The sequence below is a fragment of the Myxocyprinus asiaticus genome, chromosome 16, assembly GCF_019703515.2.
Source record: "Myxocyprinus asiaticus isolate MX2 ecotype Aquarium Trade chromosome 16, UBuf_Myxa_2, whole genome shotgun sequence".
Lineage (NCBI taxonomy): Eukaryota > Metazoa > Chordata > Actinopteri > Cypriniformes > Catostomidae > Myxocyprinus > Myxocyprinus asiaticus.
In genome coordinates, this window is record NC_059359.1 from 7,263,024 (window position 1) to 7,289,372 (window position 26,349).

At 37.9% G+C, this 26,349-nt stretch overlaps 1 protein-coding gene across 9 annotated transcripts in view; it reads right to left on the minus strand.

Moving 5' to 3' along the window:
- The window catches only part of syngap1b (synaptic Ras GTPase activating protein 1b), a 181,021-nt gene that overhangs the window by 54,443 nt on the left and 100,229 nt on the right, over positions 1-26,349 (minus strand). For 7 of the 9 annotated variants that reach the window (XM_051720255.1, XM_051720253.1, XM_051720252.1 and 4 more), the window contains exon 4: positions 2,920-3,014. In XM_051720255.1, coding sequence (XP_051576215.1) covers positions 2,920-3,014 — 95 coding nt within the window. Of the gene's footprint in view, positions 1-2,919; positions 3,015-20,066; positions 20,205-26,349 lie in introns of those variants that run through there. The other 2 variants (XM_051720256.1, XM_051720258.1) reach the window with 2 other exon arrangements.

Genomic DNA, 26,349 nt, shown 5'->3' on the forward strand with positions numbered 1-26,349 from the left:
ATCTCAGCTCTGTAGGTCCTTACAATGCAAGTGAATGTTGACCACAACTTTTAAGCTCCAAAAAGCACATAAAGGCAGCATAAAATTAATCCATAAGACTCCAGTGGTTAAATTCATGTTTTCTAAAGCAATTCAATTGGTTTTGGGTGAGAACAGACCAAAATGTAACTCTGTTTCACTATAAATCTTGACATCAGCTATCTCCTTGGTGATCATTTCAAGCTCGATTACACTTCCTAGTGCCATCTAGGGCTCTGTGCAGGCGTCAAGCACTAGAAAGTGTAATCGAGCTTGAAATCATGATCGTGCCAAGAGACTGCAATGGCAAGATGTACAGTAAAAATTAGTTACATTTTGGTCTGTTCTCAACCAAAATCGATTGGATCGCATCAGAAGACATAAATTAAACCACTGGAGGATTATGGATTACTTTTATGCTGCCTTTATGTACTTTCTGGAGATTGAAAGTGTTAGAACCCATTCACTTGCATTGTATGGACCTACAGAGCTGAGACATTCTTCTAAAAATCTTCGTTTGTTAGTAAATGATGAGAGTATTTTCATTTTTGGCTGAACTATTCCTTTAACTTAAAGACTTTCCCATAGTAACAAAAGTTTACCAGAGTTGGCAGAGGCAAGCCTCACTATTACTATTAAATGATTAAATATTAAATGTTGGTGTCTACTGTAACTCATCCCAAACCTTTTGTGCTTCAGATACAGTATGAATCTCAAATCATGCATCTTGTTGAGGAGAGATGTGCTATTACTTTTATAAGGGATCTTACCAACATTTTTGACCTAGTAGGTGATAAAATGGGCAAAAAAATCTGATTTACTTCAATTAAAGGAGGGACCCAAGCCAAATCTAGGGACTAGAATATCACAGAGATTTGAGGCTGGGCTCTTTTGACATGTAATTAAACTCATAGCAACCACACACAACACACTAGAAACCACCTAGCAATGCCCTAACAACCACTCAAAATACCCTAACAAACATATAGCAGAATCCTAACAGTGTTTACACTTCTTGGGGTTCACTCAATCTACGAATGGCTTACTTATTGTTGTCTCTGCATATTAAGCTGTGATAGAAAAAAGTATTTTACCATAGAAAAAAATTACATCACCTTTGGGACACAAAACAAATGCATAAATTGTTTTCAAATTAATAATTTGTTAATGAATTCTACTAAATATATTAAAAAGGACAAAAAGACCTTCTTTAGTTTATCACAATGAACACCAACGGCCTGTTGTTTAGATGAACTGACACAGAATGAGTCAAACATTGGCTTTGAAGCAGTTGAACATGTTTGCTTCCTGCGTGACTAACTGTTTGTCTAACACCTTCGAGCTGCACGTCGGCCGCTTGAACCCACAGCAAAAGCTGCGTCAGAGAGAAGTCAGCTGTTAGTGATAGTGGTGGGGGGATCGATATATTTTAAAGTATAGTTATATTTTACCTCAAAATACTGTATCAATATTATAATGCAAACAATATTTTTTCTACATTTTACATTAATATTTTTTGGCAAAAAGCAAGTGTCGACATACTGCAAAATTGGGTCAAGTCAACTCAGTTATTTATATTTGACCAAAATGCAAACTCAGAAAAAACTGAGAATATACGTCTATAACTTTTTAAAAGGATGTCCGTGTACATTCTCCATTTTAAGCTCTATACTAATCCAGCTTTTTCTTCTTCTTATTTGAAGCATAAAGCTCACTAAATGTTGTTGGATTTATGATCAAAACAAGAAAAAACAACAACTATTTTTTTAATGGGGTGAGAAAAATAAACTTCAAGGGTGCACTCAGTAACTTCAGTCTTTGTGTCATCTTGGACTTACACTGACACCTAGTGGCTTGGATGCAGCATCATTTAAAATCAATAATTTTCAGTTTCAGATGCCATTGTAGAAATGTAGTATTCACAGTCAGATACAGATACAAGTCTGAATATCTTAAGCAATTTTGCTTCTTATGTAAATGTATCTTTTTAAAGAATGTTTAGATATTTTAGCTAGCAAACTATACAAAAATACTAAGGAAATAATTTTTTAGCAGTGTTGCACAAAGCACCTAAGTCCAAGATGTTAAATGAGAAACAAGTGAGTAAAAGATCGCAATACATCACAGTTCTGAATTGTAAAACACTAAACATTAAGAATTTCAATGTTATTGTATCGTGACCCATAAACCTCACAATATTTTGTTAGATTTATGCTCGAAACTGCCAATAGGGTAAGAAAAATAAGATATATTCTCTGAAAACAATATCTTAAGCAATTTTGCTTCTCATGTACATTTATCTTGCTTTAAAGATACTGTATTTTTTACAGGAAAACAAGACAAAAATATAGATTAAAGATGCATTTTTTTGCAGTGTTGCCCAAAGCACCGAAGTCCAATGAAGATATTTTAGAAACAAGTACAATATCACTGCAAACTGCAATAAACTAAACATAAAGAATCGCAATATTATCATATTGCAACCCAGATATCCATTTAACATTGCATTGCCAGGTCCCTGCTGATTCCCACCCCAGTTTGATAACATACCTCAAACGTGGGCAGTGGCGCCACCTTGGGTCCAGTCTCTGGATCAGAACCCACAAACTTCCACTCACCAGCAGCCCAGTGAGAAAGCGGGACCGAGTGAGGGAGAGTGAGAGAGATAGGCGGGGAGAGAGGAAGAGAACGAGCGAGTGGAGGGGTGCTCACTCGCTTTTGAGGCTGTGAACAGGAGAGGGCGCTGAAAGGAGATGGGGAGAGAGCAGGAGACAGGGGCCGAGGAGGAGTGCACGCTGACCTGTTGTCAGCGGTCGATGGTGCGAAAGGATGCACCGAGGATGGGAGAGAGAGGGAGAGGGAGGGGGAAAGGGAGTGGGGACGGGACGGAGGGGTACTCACGGATTGTCGAAAGGGTTGAGGGGGGGCAGTGGGTGGGATCTCCATGCTTGGCTGTTTCCCGGTGGCGATGCTTTTCCGCCGGAGCCGAGCGTTGTCTGAAAGAGAGAGAGGGAGAGAGAGAGAGACATGAGCTAATGTAAATCACTTAAATAGATAGTTCACCCAAAAATTAATCACAGTCGATTCCGTGAAACTTTCCTTTTTCCACACTGCAAAAAGCATATTTTTGCTTAATGGGGTAAGCAAAAAAAAAAAAAAAAAAAAAAAATCAAAGGGAAAACAAGTTCACTGTATTTTTCCTACCCCATTGGCAAATAGTTTTTTTCTTGTTTTAACCCCACTAAATTAAGTTAGATTTCTCTGAATACAAAACTTAGGGCTCTTTTTCAATACGGGAAGCACTTTATGTTAGGTGTCTTTAACTACTATGTACTAAAGCATTTGATACAATGTACTTCTTATGTACATTATGTGTTGTTGCATTGTACTTACATTGTCTTGTAATGTTAGTACATAGTACATTTACATTTATGCATTTGGCAGATGCTTTTATCCAAAGCGACTTACAGTGCCCTGATTACAGGGACAATCCCCCTGGAGCAACCTGGAGTTAAGTGCCTTGCTCAAGGACACAATGGTGGTGGCTGTGGGGATTGAACCAACAACCTTCTGCTTACCAGTTCAGTGCTTTAGTCCACTACACTCCATCATAGTAGTTAAAGGCACCTAATATAAAGTAGGACCCAATTACTCCCGACGAGCACCACCTTTTCCTGTTTGATGAAAACTGCCATTGTAGTAAGCATATTAATCTTAATTTTAAACTAATATAATATAAGTATTTTTTTATTTTTTATTTCAGTCTGAATCCTTCTCTTACCAGTTGTAAAAAATGTTAATTTCACCACATTAATTATTAACCTTCACTAGTATGTATTGTATCCTGGTTCCTCTCGATTGTTTAGGGCACCGGTTGCAAGGACATAAATCAGCACTTATGCATACAGTTGATTTACACTAACTACCAACATCTTATGAATAGGCTGTTTTTATTAATCGCTTGCACTTTGCACTTGCGATTTTGCCAACACACTTGCACCTAGACACTGCGCATGCTTGCACAAAAATACCAAACCTCCTTGACCATGCCCACTGACTTCGCGTATGGTGTATCGCTAAGCAACGCGCTTCATACGTAGCACTCTAAAAATAGGGCTCTTAATGGGTCTGCTCCAAAACTTAGTGAGCTGCCTTGCGGTATCATGCCTACATAGGCAGCTGTTTTTTATGGCAGCATCCTAACTGAAATGGAGCCTCATAACAGACCGATTTGGAATGCTCAACAAAGTCGGCAACTCCACGTGTCATTCAAATAGTGCTCCCCATGCGCAATGCACGGGAGACTCAACTTGTAACTGATTTCAATACAGGTGACACGAGAGGAGAGGTGCGATACTCTTATGAGCATAAATATATATAGCACACACACATTTTGGGTAAAATAGTCAGTTTTCAATCATATTAAACAATTTTTTATGAATAATTTTCAGTATTGAATATATTATAAGTACATTAATAATAGAAATTTCTTTAGCTTCGTCCACCACCTTGGATTTATTTTTCTACAGAGCCCATCACAGTGCATTCTGGGATCGCCTATCTACATAGGATACATACAATGCTACCTTAGAATTGGGCTAAAACAAGATATCTTATGAAGCAGCATAACCTTTTGGAACAGCCTTCGTGTTAGGAGCGTGTTTGGAGGTTTGATGCCTTAAATTGCCGCCTCTGGAGGAAGCAGACTAGGTTTTGGAACAGACCCAATATCTTATGCTATTTTGCTTCTCAAGTAATTTTTTTCTTGTTTGAAGAATGTTTAGATATTGTGCCAGAATAAGACAAAAATATTCAGTAAAAAAATGAGTGCGTAGAACACAAAAGGAGATGTCAGACAGAATTTTAGCCATTCACTGGCCTTACACAATAAAAAAGAATGGTGGCTGAAGCTGTCATTCTGCCTAACATCTCCTTTTGTGTTATACGTTGGGGTATATGATGACAGAAATGTAATTATTTTGGTGAACTATCCCTTTAATTAAAAGTACACTAAGTCATTTTTTTCCACTTTGTACACCTCAATGAAATAGTACTTTTTAGGGCTTTAACAATCGATCTGCCACCATACATTATCAGCGGATATTAGTCTCAAACTTGTGACCAGAGATTGGCTGATCATGCTTAAATTCATGGCTGATTTTTTACATTGCTGCATGTAATAATTTACAGATATATATGGAGACACTGGTAATGAATGACAGAGTGCAGCCACTGTTTGTATTTTCAATAAATCTTAAAATATTGCTATAACATTAACATTTATTCATTTAGCAGTTAGCTTTTATCCAGAGTAAACTGTTGTCAGTAATTTTGTTAACCACCATGTTGAGATGACTATTGTTTGCAGAATAAAAAGACTCATGGGTGACAAAAACTGTAAGTAGGGTATTTCTAATTGAATGTGGCCACACGTACTGTACTGTATTGTGGAATATACCTCGCATTAAGCTATTGAAATGAAAATATGAGGGAAAAAAAATCATGTGTCATTACATTTTTGTGCCAGGTTGCGTTTCACCCGAGACATGGAGACTAGTGCATCTCATATATGATGCTGTGAGTGACACTATAGAACTGTTCATTTCAAGGCATCATAGGCATGATGCGTAGGCTGTTCCAAAAGGTAGGCAGCATGATTATGCTGCCTTCTAAGATAGCTTCTTTTAGCCTAATCCTAAACTCTATTCTCATAATGCACTGCGACAAGTTTAGAGATAAACTCCATCCAAGATGGCAGACGATTCTTAATTATATAGCCTAATTATATTTAATTGAATACAGACAATTTTTGATTCAATCTTATTAGTTATTGACTATTTTACCTAATAACTGCAAGTGCTGCGTATTTTCATGCTTTCATCAATTGTGAGTTGAGTCTTCTATGCGCTTCGCTATTTGTATGAGTTGCACATCAGACACATTTGAGTTTCCATTTATTTGTTAGGGTGCTGCCTATGTAGACAGTAGTCAGCCAGGCAGTTCACTATGTTTCGAAACAGAATCAATGACCAGTGCTGTTTGTCACAAATATACAAGGGGGAAAAACAGCCAAATTGTCCCATTATATATTCCAAAAATACTGCATACACTACCCTTCAAATGTTTTAACGCTAATTTTTTTTGTTTTGTTTTTTGAAAGGAACTGATGCGTCTGTTCACCAAGGATGCATTAAATTAATTAAAAATACTGCCAAAAACATTAGTAATGTTGCAAATTAGTTTTACTGTTTGAAATGTGTTTTATATTTGTATTTATTTAAAAAAATTCAGCTGTCATTACTCCAGTATACTAAGAATTTAATGTGTCACCTAATCCTTAAAGGAATATTTCACCCAAAAAATGAAAATTCTCTTATCATTTACTCACCCTTATGCCATCCCGAATGTGTATGCCTTTTTTTCTTCAGAAGAACACAAATGAAGACTTTTAGAGGAATATCTCAGCTCTTTAGGTACATACAATGTAAGTGGATGTGTGCCAACATTTTTAAGGTCCAAAAATCACATAAATCACCATAACAGTAATACATAATACTCTAGTGGTTAAATCAGTGTTTTCAGAAGTGATATTATTGGCGTGGGTGAGAAACAGATATATATTTGTCCATTTTTACCATAAATTCTCCTCCCTGCTCAGTCAATCTCTACTTTAACTTTCACTTTCTTTTTCTTTTGTTTTTGGTGATTCACCTTCTTTATGCACCTTCTATTGGTCAGAGAGAAGAGAAGAATTTCTAGCAAAAATTGACTTAAATATTGATCTGTTTCTCAACCACACCTATCATATAACTTCTGGAGATATGGATTTAACCACTGGAGTCATATGGATTACTGTTATGTTGCCTTTATGTGCTTTTTGGGGCTTCAGAATTTTGGCACCCATTCACTTGTATTGTGAGGACCTAGAGAGCTGAAATATTCTTCTAAAATCTTGATTTGTGTTCTGCTAAGAAAGAAAGTCATACACATCTGGGATGGCATGAGAGTGAGTAAATGATGAGAGGATTTTCATTTTTGGGTGAAATATGCTTTAAAAAATCCTTCTAATGTGCTAAATTGGTACTTAAGAAACATATTTTTTTTTTTTTTCAGAACAGTTGAAAAATGTTTGTGCTACAGTACTTATCGAAATACAGTGTCTTTTCCAGTTGTTGAGGTATTGAGTACACTTGTGTTTCGTTAAGTAAAATTTTGGATTTAAAAATGGCCAAAAAGAAACAAATTTCTTTCGAAATTCACGAGTCTATTTTTAATTATTTTTTTTTTGGAGAGAGAAAGAGAGATAGAAGAAGGCTATTCCATGCACTACTGTTTTGAAAGAAGAAATCAATCTGGATCTAACCAGGACAGAGAAGGAAGTAGACAAAAATACTAAACATTATGCAAAGTAAAGTTTCAAGAACGGTAAGAAATATTTAAATCCGGTAAATTCTCTCAAATTACCCTCCATTGGCAGGTGTGGCAAAAACCTAATTTTGGACCCAGTGTGCAAAGAAATAAACCAGTCTAACTGCAGGCCTGAGAGACGGGCACTTGCAAACAAAGTGCTTATTGACTGCCATCCTTGAGTGAATACCGACTTCAGAATCGCAGTCAATGGCAGAACTGTAGACACGACTATTGCTCAGGAACGTAAAGTCATTTGAATAAGACCAACAGAAATAAATGCATGGCCATTGTAATGAATACAAAGGTGCTGGGAGGGGAACAGACTTAAAGAATCAGTCCTCTGCCACCATACCATCATTCTCTCCTGCTCTGTGCTGTGATAACCCTCTCATAAATCTGGGTGTAAATACCCACTGTCTCTTCAGCCAATGCAATCTGTCTCTCTCTCTCTCTCTCTCTCATCTCTTAAGCTCACAACTCACACACACACACACACACACACACACACACACACACACACACATAACACAGCCATACAGTTCTCTCGCCTTCCACCCACGCAACTCTTTTACATAAATCAAATAGTGTATTTATCCATCTCTCTGCCTCTCTCTCTCTTTTTTTATGAAAGCATTTTCCTTCTCTTCACCTCTTATGTCCATTCCCATTCCATTTTCTAGACGTTATTCACTTTCAATATCACCAGTTCATCTGTGATCTTAAACGTAAGACCTAAAATTTTAAAATCTATCCATCCATCTATGCATCCATACATATCAGTTACAGTCAAATATTTTACATACAGTACAGTATTTCACATATTGATTCACCTGAGACCACTGTTCTTGTTTATACTGGCTCTTGAATTGATATGAAAATAGTATTGCATCACTTGTTGTAAAGTACAATCCCAGTCCTGGATGCTGATTGGTCAATACTGGGTTCCCAACATGCTAAAATATACAAAGAAGGCGATATAGCTAAAAACAATTTTATTTCAATATTTTTAAGCCTTTTGACGGTATTCGATATGAAGTTTTCGATGTTTATGTATTTTTTTTTTTCATCCACAGGAACCACCATTTAGAGCACACAGCTATTAGTATCTGGGTTTTCCATCCATGTATTTTTACGCATTTTGGGATTTCGCAAAAAAACAACTGGATGAAAACACCATTGCAAATTAAATCTCCAGATTTGCACATAAAAAAGTTTATGCTCACTAGAGGTGGATCATTTTTTTATTTGATAAGAAGAAATTTGCATAAAAAAAAAAAAAAAAATATATATATATATATATATATATATATATATATATATATATATATATATATATATATATTTATTTATTTATTTTTTGGATTCTCCCCAATTTGGCATGCCCAATTCCCAATGCACTCTGATTCCTTGTGGTGCTGCAGTGACGTAGGACGAATCTCAGTTGCCTCCACTTCTGAGACAGTCAGCCCGCGCATCTTATCACGTGCTTGCTGATTGTGTTACAGCAGAGACCTAGCGTGTGTGGCGGCTCACGCCATTCACCGCGGCATCCACGCACAACTCACCAAGTGCCCCACGAGAGCGAGAACAACCTTATAGTGACCACGAGGAAGGTAACCCACATGACTCTACCCACCCTAGCAACTGGGCCAATTGGTTGCTTTGGAAGCCTGGCTGTAGTCACTGTAGCACACCATGGATTCGAACTTGCGATTCCAGGGGTGGTCGTCAGCATCTTTGCTTGCTGAGCTACCCAGGCCCCCATATTTGCATAAATTATGATGGTAACACATTTATCGAATAAACTCCTATTGAATTTATTAGTAATACAAGATAAGATGCGATAAGATAAGATGCAAGATAAGATGTCATGTGACTATATATAGTAACTTGTTCATAACTGGACCAACCAGAGGACCAATCATCACGTCTGAAATGTTGCTCTGGTCATCCTAAAAAATCCAAAGCCTGTACAGAGTTTGCAGAGCAAATAAGTTAAATACAAAGTTGATCTGTGTCGAAGAGCAGGTTTATTGACACTTTTGAAAAATATGTTATAGATTCGCACAGCAAAGACATAAGGAAGGAGAAACAGTAAGACGTGCTGTCACTCCCAGACATGAGACACTTTCTTCTAGAGTGTTTTGTCTGCGTGTTCTAAAGCGCGAGTATTTAATTAATAAAAGAGTCACAGTGGCTACAATTTCTCTGGAAGTGACGATTTAGTTCTTTTGAACACATGGGTTGGAAACGCAGCTTTATTTGCATATTGTTTTTGCACTATTATGGTTTTTCGCATTAATTAAATTCGCAACATGGATAGAAACATAGCTACTTTTAAGTACATTATAAATGCAAGATGTAAAATACAGTAAAACGCTAGTTAAAAAAATCAAGGCATGTTTTCTACAATGGTTTCATTTAATGAACACAAGGAAGAATGATGTTTAACTTTACATTTGTATTTTTATGTGGCAATATAACCAACATAGTCTCATGACATCTCATAAAAATTCGTACAAGATGGCGAAATCGTATGAAAAGGTATGACTTTAGAGACCAACCAATAAACAAACAGATTTTCAAATTAATTAGTTCTGTTTTAAAAGTTTAATCGCAATTCATGCATTTACCGTTAATACAGCATAAACCAGCATAAACACTTGTTGGGAGGGCGGAACCTTTGTAATGTGTCCGCCCGGAGTCATTACAACGACAGACACACCACAACGGCGCTTCCCTGTCAGTGATAAAATGATGGAGAAATGAGCTCTTAGCACATTTGATGTAAAAAACATGCTCAGATGGGACTGACAGAAATCAAGTATTTGCAGCGCATTTTAATTACCACAGAGGCACATCAAGTGGAGTTCAAAGTGCCGTTTGACGCTGGTGTTCCTGCCCTGATGCGGATTATGAGCGCAGCTTCAGGATTGCTGTAGGAAAGAGGATAGCCACAGTCTACCGGCAGATTGATATTGTGGTGATTTAAGGCCCCTTGCAATGAATACTAAACCTATGGGGACTAAAGCCATCTTTACACAGTAAAGGTGGCACAGAAGCTGCATCTGAAGATGTATTTTCACAGAGCAGGAATAAATGCTTTTACACAGCAGTTGCAAATGCATAAATAATGTTATAAGATGAATATTTTAAATGTAAAATTATGAGAGATGTAGATAATATAGAAATATGAAATGAATGAAAATATGAATAAAGACTCTATGAATAAATAACCTATGGGGACTAATTCTTTCAATAAGTCAACCTCCCAATTAGACTTTGGGAAAAGTTTACATTTAGATGAATTGGTGCTATTTTAGTGCATTCCTACCATTATACAGGGGAAGGCTTTGTTTGGAAAATATTAATAAAGCATTATATTGTTACAAATTGCTTTGTTTTCTTTCCTAAGATGGAAGTAAATGTATTTTGACAGGAAACAAGTATAGATGGTGTCAAATTTCAGCATTTTCTAAATCTGCAATTAATCGTGATTAACGACAAAAAAAATTAAAAGGCGATTAATCGCGATTTAAATTTTAATCGACTGACAGCCCTAAAATTAATACAATATAGGCATCAAACTTTAGCTAGCCTCAAATGCAACACTTTGTTCTAAAAAAGGAAATGTCTGGGGACATATCTGGTTACTATCTCACTCCAAACCCCAATGTTTTCTTTCTTCTGTTGTATACAAAAGTTATTTTCCTATTAAAATCATGGTTTGGTTTTAGGGGTTTGGGTAAGGGGTTAAACTTTATGGTTATATTTAGGTTTGTGTTAAGGATTAAACTTAAAATTGTAATAACATAATTCACCGGTTCCTTGATTTTTATATATGGAAGTAAAAGTTGTACGTTTTTGTACGAGCCAAATTTGTGCGATTTCGCCATCTCGCACTATTTTTGTTATGATTTGTCATGAGACTTCTCATGAGTATGGCAAAAAACAGCTGTATTTACCTACACAAATTTTTACTAAAACATCCCAAGACTTCAGTGAATACTTTAAAGTGATGTTGCAAGCGAATTGTTGAATCAGTTTTGAATTGATTAATTGAAACGGAAAGTTTAGCACAACTGGAACAATTTATTAACTACTGTGTCATCCAGAAGTGCTACTTTGCATTTAATAAACTGGCAATAAAATACTCTTTTCATATCACAAGCAAATGTGGCCAAAAACAGGTGAATCATTTTGTAACTCACATATTGGATAAAAAAAGACTGCAACATCATCTTAGTTCAATATGTGCACATTTCCACTTTTTACAGTGTTGGAATACCATGTAAACAATAAACATCATGGTATATGAAATGGTAATCATTCAATACCATATTATATCAAAGTACCACTGTATTACTGTTTAATTACATCACTGTACCACCACGTACATTGTAAAACAGTTAAAACCAGAGAGTCAGATAAGGACAGTTTCAACAAATGATTCAGTAGTTACATTCAATTAATTGCTCAATTTATCTACAGTTTTTAATATAAATTTCAGATGGTCCAAAAATAAACTAGAGATGTAATTCACTTTAAAGTCTCACTTTAAATGGTCATAAGGGATAACAAGAGTGTAAAAAGTACAAATTAATGTTTTTATGTTCCCCCTTATAAACATCCTTCAGGAAGCGCAGGGCTTAATGGACTGATTCTGGTTGCAGGCCAAAGGTTACGATTCCTTTTAATTATGCCAAACTGAAAGCCAACGTAAAGCTCAGTACTTCCATTTATGTCAGTTCTCTCTCTGTCCTATTTTATCCAAATCCAGGCTCTTTATTTGGTTGCCATGGCAACATTTTTCTAGTACCTTACATTTGACTAACAGAGACACATGATGAAACACTAAAGTGATGGAACACAGACCCACACACATGTGAACACACATGTCATAGAGGACAAGACTGTCAAATGGACAAGAAACGAAAAAGAGCAGCCAGAATATTCTTCAAAAATTCCAGAAAGCCATATAGTTTTAAAATGACATGAGTGTGAGTAAATTACAGAATTTTCATTTTGGGGTGAACTATTCTTTTAATATTCTTTCCAACATAGATGTGTAAAAGTATGTTCCTTTGTGCACAGCTCTGTGTGGGTGAGAGCGTGTGTGTGTGTACTTTTTATTCTCAATGTAAATCTGATGTCAAGCTAAAAGCCGGAGCTGAAGTGTGTGGGTGGAATCAGCTTCAAGCTTCATTCCCTTTGAGAGAGACAGAACAGAAGAGAGAGAGAGAGACAGCGAAAGGAGGGGGAAAACATGATAAAAAAGTGAAACTAATGAAAAAAAAATGACAATAACTTCTCAGTCTCTGATTGATACGTGTGGAATTGCAAGCTGATCGATTTGTATGCCTAAAATGGATTTGTAATGGTGTATAGGGCTTGCCAAAAAGAATAAAGGATTGAAAACAATATTATTTGAAATTAAGGCTTATTGAGAATGGGTGTTAAAGGGATAGTTCACTTAAAAATAAAAATTCTGTCATTAATTACTCTCCCTCATGATGTTCCAAACCTGTACGCTATTAATTTTTTTCTGTGGAAAACAAAAGGATAACTGTAAAGAATCTTCACACAACTGTTTTCTATACAACATCAGTTCATAGTGACCACAGCTGTCAAGCTCTAAAAAGGACAAACAAAGTCCTAAAAGTAGTCTATGTGACTTGTGATCTATAATCCAAGTCTTCTGAAGTTATTTGTTAGGTTTGTGTAGGAACAGGGCAAAATGTAAGTAATTATTTTAAATTTTAGCTTCAGCAGAGGGGATGTTTTACAGTGATTAATGACTGAACGTGGTCTCATAAAATCATGCTACTATTCCTACATTTTTGCCAAATGGTTGATGCTAAGCTCGATGTACGTATTGCGGCAGTTTCCTGGTGAAATTATCACTAGAGGCTCTGCAAAAACAATGACTTTTATTCCCTTTCACACAAATCACGAGTAAAACTGCAGATTATCAGTATATAAACACTTGCTTTTAATCCTGTTCCTCACACAATTAAAAATGTTGACATCTAAACACTTTTACTACAGTGCATGACTTTTAACCTTTTTTTTAACATTTGCATTACATAACCAACTGCATTTATAAGCGTTCGACACACGTTATTTGAGCATGGTCAAATTGTGATGTAGCTCAACTGACCAACATAGTAGTCCTGAAAAGCATGCAAGTCGATACGTGAGCTGAAAGTGTCCACAAAATGACATGGTTGCTTCAGCAATTGTTTTTTAGGCCACATTTGCTTTTTATGTCACTATCAGTTACTGTAGGTTTGGGGTAGGGAGGTAAGTTATGTTAATATAAAATTGAAACGGTGCTTTTAGCACCACACAGTGTACATTTAACCGTGGAACTGCCGTGATATGTTTAATGAATGACATAATATAATTTTTCAGAAATGTTGCCATCGTCATGTAATTTTCATTAGATCAGATTGTAAACTTTGATTTGTTACCAGAGGTGGAAAGTAACGAATTACAACTACTCTCATTAAAGTACTTGAGTGCATTTTTCTAATTTTTAAGAATAAATAAATAATAGTACTTTTACTTTTAACTGAGTTGATTAAAAATGAAGTATTCAACTTCGCTACAATAATATTTCACCACAATTACAAAGTACAAAAAAAAAACAAAATACATAATATTTCTGAATTTTTGGGAAGAAGAAAGTTTTAAGTGTAAAATCTTTTTATAAACTAAAACGCGCTGTGTGCAGCACAACGGAAGCCCGCAGGGTACAGCATAATGAGCACAGCCGCTCTCATAAACTGCCGCCGGTGTCCTCTTTTCTCTAGCTTCTCCAAGACTTTCTACCCTGTCACTATACAAGAACTGTAATATGGTGATTTTCTGCATATTTCATTTTATTCTGGAAAGGAGCCGTTCATTCAGGTACGAGGGAATCGTCTGAACACTTTTAACCACTGATCAAACTTCACTTGTTTTTAAGGTGGGCAATTAACACAACGTAGTTTGACATATATGGGGGATATCTTGTTTACTTGCTACTATATGTCTAAAACAAACTTTTTATATACCTTAGAAAAATACAATGCCAATAGTGTCAGAAATGAATAGGGACTCTGAGCAAAAATGCCACCGAATCTGACAAAAATATCTCAGAAATTCAAAATATGGGGGCAAAAAAATGCCCACGCAACGACTTCCTGTGTTTTATGAATAATATCTGATATAGTTACAATTACATACATTGCGATCTTCTTTTAACTTTTCACTGAACATTATTTTTTTTCCCGCCATCTGGTTCCTCGCACCATCGCTCTCCGCTTCTAACAATCCGTATCAGTTCGGTATTGTACTCCTGCATTATATTCCTGTAACAATTCACAAGATGGGCAAGGAGGAAGGTGGGACCGGCTTGACAAACACGTAGACATTTATTTCTTAAACGTAACATAAAACAACTTCACGTGCTGCTTCCCCGCAGACACGTCGAACACACACACACAGCTTCATGCGTCTCTCTCTCTCTGTCTGATGCTGTGTCCTCTCCTTAAATACTCCCATCGTCCCTCACTGGAAGGCGAGACTGGTGTGGCACACAGGTGGGACTCATTCACCACTTACTTCCCAGCCTCGCTCTGCCAAGACGCTGCTCGACCCTGACCTGCACACCACATACCCCCATTGCCAAACTCAGGCCGGGGAATTCTCCGGGCTGTGACCTACTCCCCCCCCCCAGGGAGGGAGCGTTGGCACGTCAGGATGGTCTCCCAGACACCCACACGTGCCTGGGATTGGGCAGTAAGAGACGGGCTCGCCGGCCCCAGACATGCTCTCGATTGGTCCTCAGCCACTCCTCCGCCCCCTGGCAGACAACAGCTGCTCCTCTGTCCCCTGGTGGACGGCAGCAGTTCCTCCGCCTCCCAGAGGATGGCAGTGAGTCCTCTATCCCCTGGCGGACATCAACGGCTCCGCTGTCCCCTGACGGATGGCAGCAGTTCCTCCGGCTCCTGGTGGAAGCCAGTGACTCCTCTGTCCCCTGGCGGATGGCAATGGCTCCTCCTACTCCTACCGGATGGAAGCGGCGAGGACTCCACGACAGCATATCTTTCCTCCTTCCCGGGTTTCAGCACCAGTGTAACCAACTCACAAGACGGGCAAGGTGGAAGCTGGGACTGGCTTAACAAACACGTAGACATTTATTTACACACACATTAGATAAATAGCTTTTCAGCCCAATACATAAACACACAGAGGTCCATGCGTCTCTCTCTCCCCGTCTGTTGCTGTCTCTCTCCTTAAATACTCCCACCGCCCATATATATATATATATATATATATATATATATATATATATATATATATATATATATATATATATAGCAACTAAGATAAGTCCTCTATCAGCTACAGAAAATGGCTTATTTTCTCATCAAGCAAACAGAATTAGAACTGATGCATTGAATTATTTCTTGTTCAACATTAAACAAAATCTGACAGGATATACCTCAGATTCAAAAACATTGTAGAGTTTAAGTATGCGATGAAATGCAAATAGCGTTTAAATTAACTGACACCATTCATAAACTTTCATAAACATTCATAAACCATTCAGCAATAGGTTGATCACAGGTTATGGGTGATTCTATGTTTATGTTTAAGGGGTATTTTAATTATTTTGATTCCAAAAAACACAACCAAAACAAACTTAGTTTTAAAGAATAAATCGAAACAAATTTAAACCTTTTTAGTGTCTTTAATTACTTAATCCTACTTTCTGTGTTTTGAAATGTTACATTTGAAGAATTTTTCCCTCACCCATCCTTTTGAACTGTTACATTTATATTAAGTATCAGATCAGATAAATTGTCCATTGCAATTTTTTCCTAAGAACATATTACATTTTCAATTCATTTGGTATTTACATATGTGTACAGTCTGGATTTTTTAAATAGTGATAAAAAGAAATGCTGTCCCTATTGCTGTTGTCATTACATCACGAAAGCATTTCAGAGAACAACTTTAGAGTTTCAAGTTATCATGAAAATGAGAAGTGACAATAAAGTTTCGACAATAGGTGTCCTGTGTACCAAAACACGGGACGTTCGCTGGGGTGGTGGTCGTTTCTTCACTTTAATAAGGAACGTGTTCCTTTCTGCTGTACCGTCAATGCTGCGCAATTCCTGCCACAGTACTGGCAGCTATTCCTGGTCCCGCAAATACGATCGATTCGACAGATGGTCGGATGACAAAACTGTCATTGAACACTTATAACTAATTTTAGCTAACATAGCTAAGGTGATTTTCATGTGGGTCTTACCTTCAAATGCTTCTTTAAATTATATGTAACTGTAATTTGATAACACTGGGTTTTTATGTTACTGAAATGGATTACAGTTTCATATTTTTTGTATCCTGATTACGTAGCACCATTACAAATTTTCTGTTATACCCCAAGCCTGCTCACAGGCTAGAAATAAATACACCAGAATCTAGTATAACAGATGTACATTAAACAAATTACTAAAGATTTAAATCAGAAATGTAGGCAGTGTTATGTGTTAAACTGAATGAAAAGAATTATAGGTAAAGGACCCTTTTCAAATATAAGGGTTTGGAATGTGGAAGTAAACTATAGCAGGGTAAACATCTATAAAGGTAAATGAAAAAAATATATATATATATATATATATATATATATATATATATATATATATATACAACATTACAGAAGGACTGACCTAACAAAGAATACAGACTCTCTGCGATTCCTCTCCACCTACTACTCCAGCGATCCCTCTAATCCTCCTCTCCTACAGGTCCAAATCACCTAAGTCATGGAGCTGACCGGTCCTTTAATGGAATTATTCAAACAAGACCTTCCTTTCCTGGATTACACCGTCAAAATCTGTCAACTTGCCACTTCCTCCACTGTCTCGGACCCCTACCTCTGTGCCATTTATGGAATGGGCTTAAACTTTCATCCCACAGCCCTTCCACAAGTGGAGAATCTTCTCTTTTTAGAATACGTACCAGCCACGCTGTCCCTACATCTCCTCTCACCTCTAACGTCCCACAAGGAAGACCCTCCTTCCAAGCCTGCCATAGTCAATGAGCCAGCGCCCACGCCTGCCCACGGTCAACAAGCCAGTGCCCATGCCTGCCACGGTCAACGAGCCAGCGCCCACGCCTGTAGCCTCGACCGTCCCAGAGCCAGTGCCTGTAGCCTCGACCGTCCCAGTGCCAATGCCTGTTGCCTTGACCGCCCCTGAGCCAGCTCTCACCAAGCTAATAGACCTGGACTTGCTCCCTGCCCTAGTTCACACCTCAACTACCCTTCATCCTCAGCTGGTTCCAGCCAGCTTAATGGACACTCTGGTTCCGTCCAGTACCCTGGCCCAGCCTCATCTGCTGGCTCCACTCAAGACACCACCTCCTCCTACTCCTGGTCAGCCGGTGCCCCCCAAGTCACCGGCTTGACCATTGACCCCTGAGTTTTCACAGGCAAGGGGATCTGTCGACCCTCCGACTCCACCTTGGCCCTCTGAGCCCTGGACTCCGCCTTGGCCCTCCGATCCCTCCACCGTGGGCCGTCAGCCTATCAGCGTCACCAGGGTCCTTGCTCTGTGGCCAACCCCCAGGCCCCCGGATCCATTCCCAGCCCCAAAGCCGCCCCCAGGCCTCATGATCATCCTCCTTGGATCCTTCTTCACCTTCTGTGTCACCCTACCCTCCTCATCTGTCTCTTTCATTTTCTTAAAGGACTCTTATTTTGAAGTTTTCCTCCAGACTACATCTCCCATGTTTCACTGCGCTCATCACTTGTTTCTTATTATCCTCACCTGTATTCCATTCCCTCATTAGTTCCTTTTGTATAAATATCCTCTTGTTTTGCCCATTCATTTGTCAGTCCTTGAAGTGTTACGTTATGCTTATGAAATGTTGCCTTGTGTTGTTGTTTTGTGATGTTAAGCTTTATAGTTTGTTCCACTCCTGCGTTTACTATTAAATTGAAAAGTATCTACTCCTGTGTCTCTTCCTCTTCCTCTCCATGACCCAACTTTACAGTTTTCTAGGGGTGGGTAAAAATATAGATTTTCCTATGCATCGTGATCTTCGTTTGAACAATCTCGATATTGATTCTTAAAACCCAAGATCTATCTTTTACTCTATGCGCAACCCTCCACTACAATGAGAGGAAATTTAGCACTATATGACCAATGTATATTGGCAACTGGCTGGTAAATGTTTAGATTTCACTTACCAGTGATTGTGTAGTACAGTGGTGGAGTATTCAGCAGCAAGATCCTTTCACTGCGTGTTGAGAGTAAAAGTTGTTCCGTGTAATGTATCCAAAGATCAGATCCACAAAGATCAAGATCATTTGTCATTAAATTATGTCTCAATTTAATACCCTTTCTGTTTATTACAGTCAGTTGTTGATCAAAAACAACAAAAAATAAATGCTTAATTCTAATCACGTGTAGGACAGATGAGATAAAGCCGTTCAGTTAACATGCGCCCATTTACATGCATCTTTCTTAAAAAGACATTACTGGTTTTTAACGTGTTCAACAAACCAATGTAAATACCTGTAAATAGTAAAAATTATGTTATTAAACAAACTTAATAAAAATAATAAAATAATGTATGTAATATATTATCATATTTATTGATTGAATACATGGATTTGTTCATTTTTAAAAGTTAAAGTGTGACCAAAATGATAAAAAAATAATAAAATAAAATAAGTAAAATTCATATTTTTGTAATGTACCTAGTAAGAAGGTCCCCAGTATATTTAGCAGCATTAGCTGGGAGAGACTTTCCCTTATATGTAAACAAAAGGGACATTATAACTGAAATATAACCATATGAATCGATATGGAATCGAATCGAAACCGGAATCGAATCAAGAGCTTCTGAATCGGAATCGAATCAAATTGGGAAATCTGTATCAATACTCAGCCCATATGTTTCAACAACTTTCCAAAAGAGAAAAAAATAAAGAGAGTCTGAAGAGAAAAAGATGCCAAATCAGCTGTCACTCCCTCAGCAGCTGTATTATAAACCTCATTGCAGCTATGATAACTAGCTTTTTAAGACTAATTCCAGGGTTATATAATACAAAGTATAATGTTATAAATGTATGCAAAATAATTAAAAATATTTAAAAAGTTTCCATGATTTTTGCTGCTAAATAAGGTGAAAATGCGTCATCACAGTCTGTAAAAAGGGTCCATTATAATTCAGGAGGGGAAGTACAAATAGCCAATTAGGATGAGGATTTACTTATGAGGTCATCCAATTGTTTGGAATACAATTTTCTAAAAAAAACAAAAAAATAATAACATTATCAACAAAGTTAAGGAAAGTCAGCTTTTAAAAGAATACATATTACTGTATTGAAAGGAACTGTGTAACGATTCTTCAATAATTCTCCTAAAAAGTAACAGCATACAGATTTGGAACAACATGACTATTGAATAAATATTGACTATTGTGAACTATTTGGTTTCTGTTGTCTTTCTAGTCGTTACCATTGCATTGAACTAAATTAAATAACTGATTTAAATATTGGATCAAATAACTGTTATTGACATGCTTGGAATGATCACAGGGAAGATGTTCAGATTATGGAGATAAATTCCTACCTGCAGAAAAAATGCAACTGTAATCCCTTATTCCTGGTTACTTATTCCGTCCAGGATCCAGAAGCAATTTCAAGCCACCAAGAAAGACAAATGGTCCAAATTGTCCTTCTCCAAGCATGTTCTAGTCTGAATTTTTAAGTTCCTTGCTTGTGTTTAACTTGAGAATGATTCCTGTCCGTCAGTAAGTCCAGTCCACTTCTATGAGTCAACAGATATGTGGATGTACACACCTGCGTGTCAAGCATGTTTGCCTGTATTCAAGTGTCTATGTGCACCAAACACTCTCAAAAGTCTTTGAAATTTCTCAGACTGAAGATCCACTTTTTAACCACAAAATAAATCCTTCTATAAAATCTTTTAATCTTATTTTCCCACAAAAAATCTTATATGCAATAACTAAAAACTCTGCATATTCACTTATATATATTTTTTAACTTTCACTAATAAACCAAAATTCTCATCGTAAGTGTCAATCTTAACTAGAGACATGCATATATGCATTTAACTGAATTATTGCAATCATATCTAGGCTAAATATCATAGTAATTTGGTTAACTTTAAGCTGGATTAATTATTATATAATGTATTTCGCTTATACTATTTTTCTGACTTCTATTTCGATTAAATATGCAGTCTAAAATGTATTTACCTACAAGAGTACTGAGAATTTGTTATGCACTAAATTGTTCTACAAAATATTTACACAAATGTTTGCATTATATTTATTAAAGGACAAATCCGGAGTGTCCAACTGTTAGAACTGTTCATGGGTCTCTTTTCTCCTTCTTGTCTCAGTCACTCTCTCCACCTCTGACAGAGGTTGTTCCTCAACAGAGTGTCTGACGGAGAGATCCTGGTCCCGGCAACGCACACCGGCACCTTTACGCACGACCCTGAACCGACAAACTGCTTCCCTTCTGCTTTTACCGCGGTTACCAACACCAGATCTGCGTTGAAACTCTCTCATGTTTTACTTGAGCGATATTTACAGTTTTTATTTACGTTTAGCGTTTTAATTGAGCTATCGATGATTTAAAGACTATGCAAGAACTTTCCCGCTGAATCACATTAAACAAAAGCATGCCCACACATGACTAATTAATTTATTCTAAGCGTTCACACCCAAAAACAGTAAAACACATGCATCCGATATGTGTGTGAGTGTAAAATGTGTGTGCGAGTTGGAGACAGACTTCTCCGCAGCTCCGTGCCGGTGACACTGATGCATAAAATCCTCAGAGCGCATGGAGTTCAGACGTTAAAAATGCAGCACAGGGTTTAAAATTCCCTTTAAATGATTTGTGCACAAAACTGATACACTGATAGCAATGAATTAAAGCTCCGGATGTGAAGATTCCTCTTAAGAAAATGACAGAGAGGTCATTGCATGAGGACTTTGCTTAAAAGCGAATCCGAAATGACCTCCCAAATCCTTTGGAACTCCGTCTTGCTGTATTCCGTCAATATTTTTGCTAGTTTCCAGTCATACGTACAAGAATATCATCAGCAAAGCAAAGCATCCTCTCATGCGATTGTCCTTGTCTTTACTGCGCTCTCACTCAGAGAGGAGTGGAGATGAGAGGAGAGGGGCTGAGCTGGACAGGGGGGTGGGGAAGAGATGAGATTTGATGGAGAGAACTTCATGTAAAAGCCTGGGGGCAAACTCTCTCTCTCTCTTTCTATCTTTCACTCACTCTTTCACTCTCTCAACACTCTCTCTCACACACACACACACACACTCACACACACACACACAAACTAGTCCGGGTGTGTGGATGTGATGCTTGCAGGCAGTCAGTGAGTGGAGAGGCTTCTAGAGGCAGGTTATGTGGGAGGAATGTGTGTAATTACACAACTACACAAGCTGAAGACAAATGACAATGTAGACGAAACTCTGAGAGTGCACATACAGTTAAGAGACACTGTTACCTGTACACTGGCTTTTATCTTTGCTATTAATTGTGTTATATAAGTAGATTTGTACATTTTCTGAAGAAAATGTGATTGATGTTTGCCTGTCTAAAAATGATCGCCATGAGTCTAGGGTGTTGTGGGTGGTTGCCAATGTGATTACTAACGTGTTCTAAGTGGTTTTTAGCACGTTGCTATATGGGTGCAAGGGTGTTCTGGGTGGTTTCTTACTCATGTTGTTGAAAGAGCCCATGCCCCAAGTCTGTGTATTATTCTGGTCCCTTTGGCTTGGGTCTATCCTTCAATCTAAGTCCACATCTACACTAATAAGTTCTGTTTCTTAATGTCATTGTTTTCCAAAGAATGTGGTACTGTAGAGCATTTTCAAAAGTCTCCATTTTCTGTTTCTTAACATCATCATTTTCCAAAGAATGTGGTACTGGAGAGCATTTTTTTTGAAAGTCTCAGTTGTCTGCTTCTTAATGACATAGTTTTCCAAAGTATTCAATACTGAAGAGCGTTTTCGAAATTCTCTGTTTTCTATTTCTTAACATCATCGTTTTCCAAAGTATGCTCGAGTGTAAGGAACTCGAGTGCATTCTCTTTTACGATTTTTGTTTCTTAATTTCTTTGTTTTCTAAAGTATGTGGTACTGGAGAGCGTTTTCGAAAGTCTCCCTTTTTTAAATTACACACCACAGTTTAATACTTAGAGTTAGGGGTTCGAATTCCTAACTATAAGCAACAGTAATAGTGATGCTTTCCATAGTTATATATGTATATCTTCTAAAAGTTTATTTTAAACAACTTGTAGGAGTACACTAGCATATAGATGGTCAGCAAGCTTCTAGACATGGACTAGATGTGGTCTTTAACACATCAACAATCACGCCCACATTGAATAAACGAGGCTTATTGATGCATTTAATCAAGAACGGTAATTTTCAGAAGTGCTCTGTGTAAATGATCAGCGTGTTATAGAGACATGTGTTTCCATGACAACCGCAAGCCCAAGCCTGGCCCACATGCCTGAGACAGCGAGCACTGAAGTTGAGCCATTGACGCGAGACAGAGCTGGACATATCTTCAGTGGAGAAGCATTTTAATTTATGACATAGATTCAATTTCTGATGACCAAGTACCTCTGAAGTATCTATCTACTATATCTTTTATTCCAGAAGATCCAGATAGGTAGAACACTATTTTTTGAAAGAATAAGATCTAAAACTCACTTTTATTCAGAAATGACTGTATCTATGTATTTGTTGTAGTTTACTTTGCATAGCTGAAAATACGTCTGTCTGCCTCATTAGACACCATGCATTAAATGGTACATTTGTGCACTTGTTAATTCAATAGGAATTTCCATTCAGCACTACTGTGACTATTTAAAATGTAAAAATGATGCAACTTGGATATTCTAATTACACTACATATGAAATCATTATTGTAATTAAACAAATAAAAGCATTATGCAAACTTATAAGATTTCAGTACTTATATTTTGTAGAAATAGAAAGGTTGTCTTTGCATAATAGCACATACAGCCATTCATCAGTTCTTCAAAAACCTCAAAAATGTATACAAACTGTAATATTTATACTCAGGGAGAGATGATAATTTATTATAATATGCTATATCATTATGTTAATTTAATGGTTTAAAAATTGAATATTCTTTGCTTACAAGTTGCCATTGGATTACATTACATTACAACCCTAAATGCATGGCGTACACTACATTCTCCCAAAATGCATCATTTTGAAAATCAAAGATGATGATTCTTGATTATATTCCTGTTTTGAAGTAAAAATACACATTAAGATTTTTTTTCCCTTTTTGACTTAATAATTCTTGCATCAGAAGGTTAAATCCATTTGCCTAGTGCTGAATTGTATTGCAACCAGGAGTCTCTTTTACTCATCATTCTTTCTCTTGCTTTTCTAAATTCCTCCCCTCTCTCTTTCATTTTTCCTTTCTCTCTTGCAGTCTGTCTGCTCTATAACTATTTCCATGGTTACCATCAGCGATCTTAGCCTAAGCTCAATGTACCCTTTCCTCTCTTGTATTTTCTTTCAGCTCCTCAATTTGTCTGACTGTGTTCATTAGCATACAATTACACCCATCTGAGAAGCTGCCTGCTTTAAAGAAACAGCCCAAAGCACAGGACAATTAAAGAGGAGATCTCTTGAGTATCTCAACTGTTTCTTGGAGTCAGACATGAGATTAATTGGAGAACAAATGAAGACAGTGTCGGATGGCTTACATATAAATGATTGCACATTATACTTGAATAATAAAAAGTATTTTTAACATAACAAAATAACACACTTCACCTCTAACATAACATAACTGACAACTCCATTAGTTCTCCAGAGTTACAAAAGGGCAACTTCTGAGTATCCAAAGCAGTACTTTCTGTTTCTTGCAGTACAAGACTTTCACTTAAGAACTACAACTGTCATATGTGAAACACTACAAACATGGTGATGAGACCGACAGCACATTATCAGTTTATCGAGTTTTTATAACTTAAAATCAACATTAAATGTTACGTAAGTTTAGTTGAATGATGTGAGGAGAAACTACTTTGTTCTCGCTGTAAGATGCTGAGCGGCTCATTAAATTGTGAACTGTCAAGCAGGTCCTTCTACAGTAATCGGAAAAGGGTACGAGTGATTTACAATTCCCACCTTATCATCATCATTCTTTTATGTCCATCTACTGTATTTGTATTGCTTAATGTGGATCCTTTTGTGTGTTTTTATGAGCTTATTTTGTCTACAATAATCTTGAAGGAAAAGTGTCAGCATCATATTGGTTAAAATGGGATTATCACTAACAGAAAATTTATCAAATTAACACAATTGTTTGTTCTTATTTTTTTAATTATTTTTTGTCATTTATTGCATCACTGAAATATAGTGGAGTTCAGATTCTCTTTCAAGGAACTGATGTAGTGATGTAAACTAGGGATGTGCAAAACTTTTCATAATAGACTAGCAGTCGGAGGGTTGTTTGAATGATTAGTCGACTAGTCGGTTAAGGACAATAATGTATAAATAGGCTCCATTATGTTCACGTTACCCCTATTAGAAACCTTTTAGAGGGATATATGGATGTTAAGTGCAGCATTTCAACATGGTAACGTCTTGGTTACTGTCGTAACCTCCGTTCCCTGATGGAGAGAACGAGACGTTGTATCGATGTAGTGACACTAGGGGACAATCTTGAGAGCCCGAGACACCTTCAGATCTTTGAGAAAAGGCCAATGAGAATTGGCGAGTATAATTTGCATGCCACTCCCCCCGACATACGGGTATAAAAGGGACGCTGGAATGCGGATTCATTCAGGTTTTTGCACTGAGGAGCCGAGACAAGATCCCGGCCATTACAGTGGTGTAGTTCAGCCTGTGGCAAGAGGGACACAATGTCTCGTTCACTCCATCAGGGAATGGAGGTTACGACAGTAACCGAGACGTTCCCCTTCTGTCACTCACACGACGTTGTGTCGATGTAGTGACACTAGGGGTCCCTATACGAAACGCCACAATGGCTGAACTGTGTTACGTGAACTGCTGATGCAGGTGTAGGCAAGCTACTGTGAGCGTAGGAACAGATGCACTTAGATTGCACGTAGCCTCCCCAGACGCCCCAAAATGTCATGTAATTCCCAACAACCCTGAGGGGGTGAAGGAGACGTATCTAGTATGGGAGCAGGCTGTGCCAGCCTTTTCTCTCTAAGTTTTCTCTCCATAGAAAATTAGATTCGGCTGGGGCCTTTAAATGCTCATAAAATGCGCCGGGGAAGGCGTTCTTTTCCGTTCTTATTCTTTCAGGGGGAAAGACCCCGTGGAGGCCACACCCTGCCCTGAAGGGGAGGGTAAAAAAGTGGTGAATACGTCATATGGGCCTAAGGCCACACATTGAAGAGGCGTGGCAGTAGGTCCTGCCCTTCGTAGGGAAGGAGCTCTACAAATGCAGCGGCCGGGGCAGAGAGCACTCTGCAAGGGGGCGGGCACGGACTGGGTCTGGTAAGCCAAAGCGATGGCATCCACGATCCAGTGGGAAAGCCTCTGTTTGGAGACAGCGTTCCCTTTCCGCTGTCCGCCGAATCAGACAAAGAGCTGCTCAGAGCATCTAAAGCTCTGTGTGCGATCCAAGTAGATCTGCAAAGCACACACCGGACACAGCAATGATAAGGCTGGGTCTGCCTCCTCCGGGAGCAGCGCTTGCAGGCTCACCACCTGATCCCTAAAAGGGGTCGTGGGAACCTTGGGCACATAGCCCGGTTGATGTGCCAATGCAGGCGAAGTCCTGTCCAGGAGCCAGCGGCTGCATGCCCGTTGCACACGGCGCCCCAGCCTGTCTTG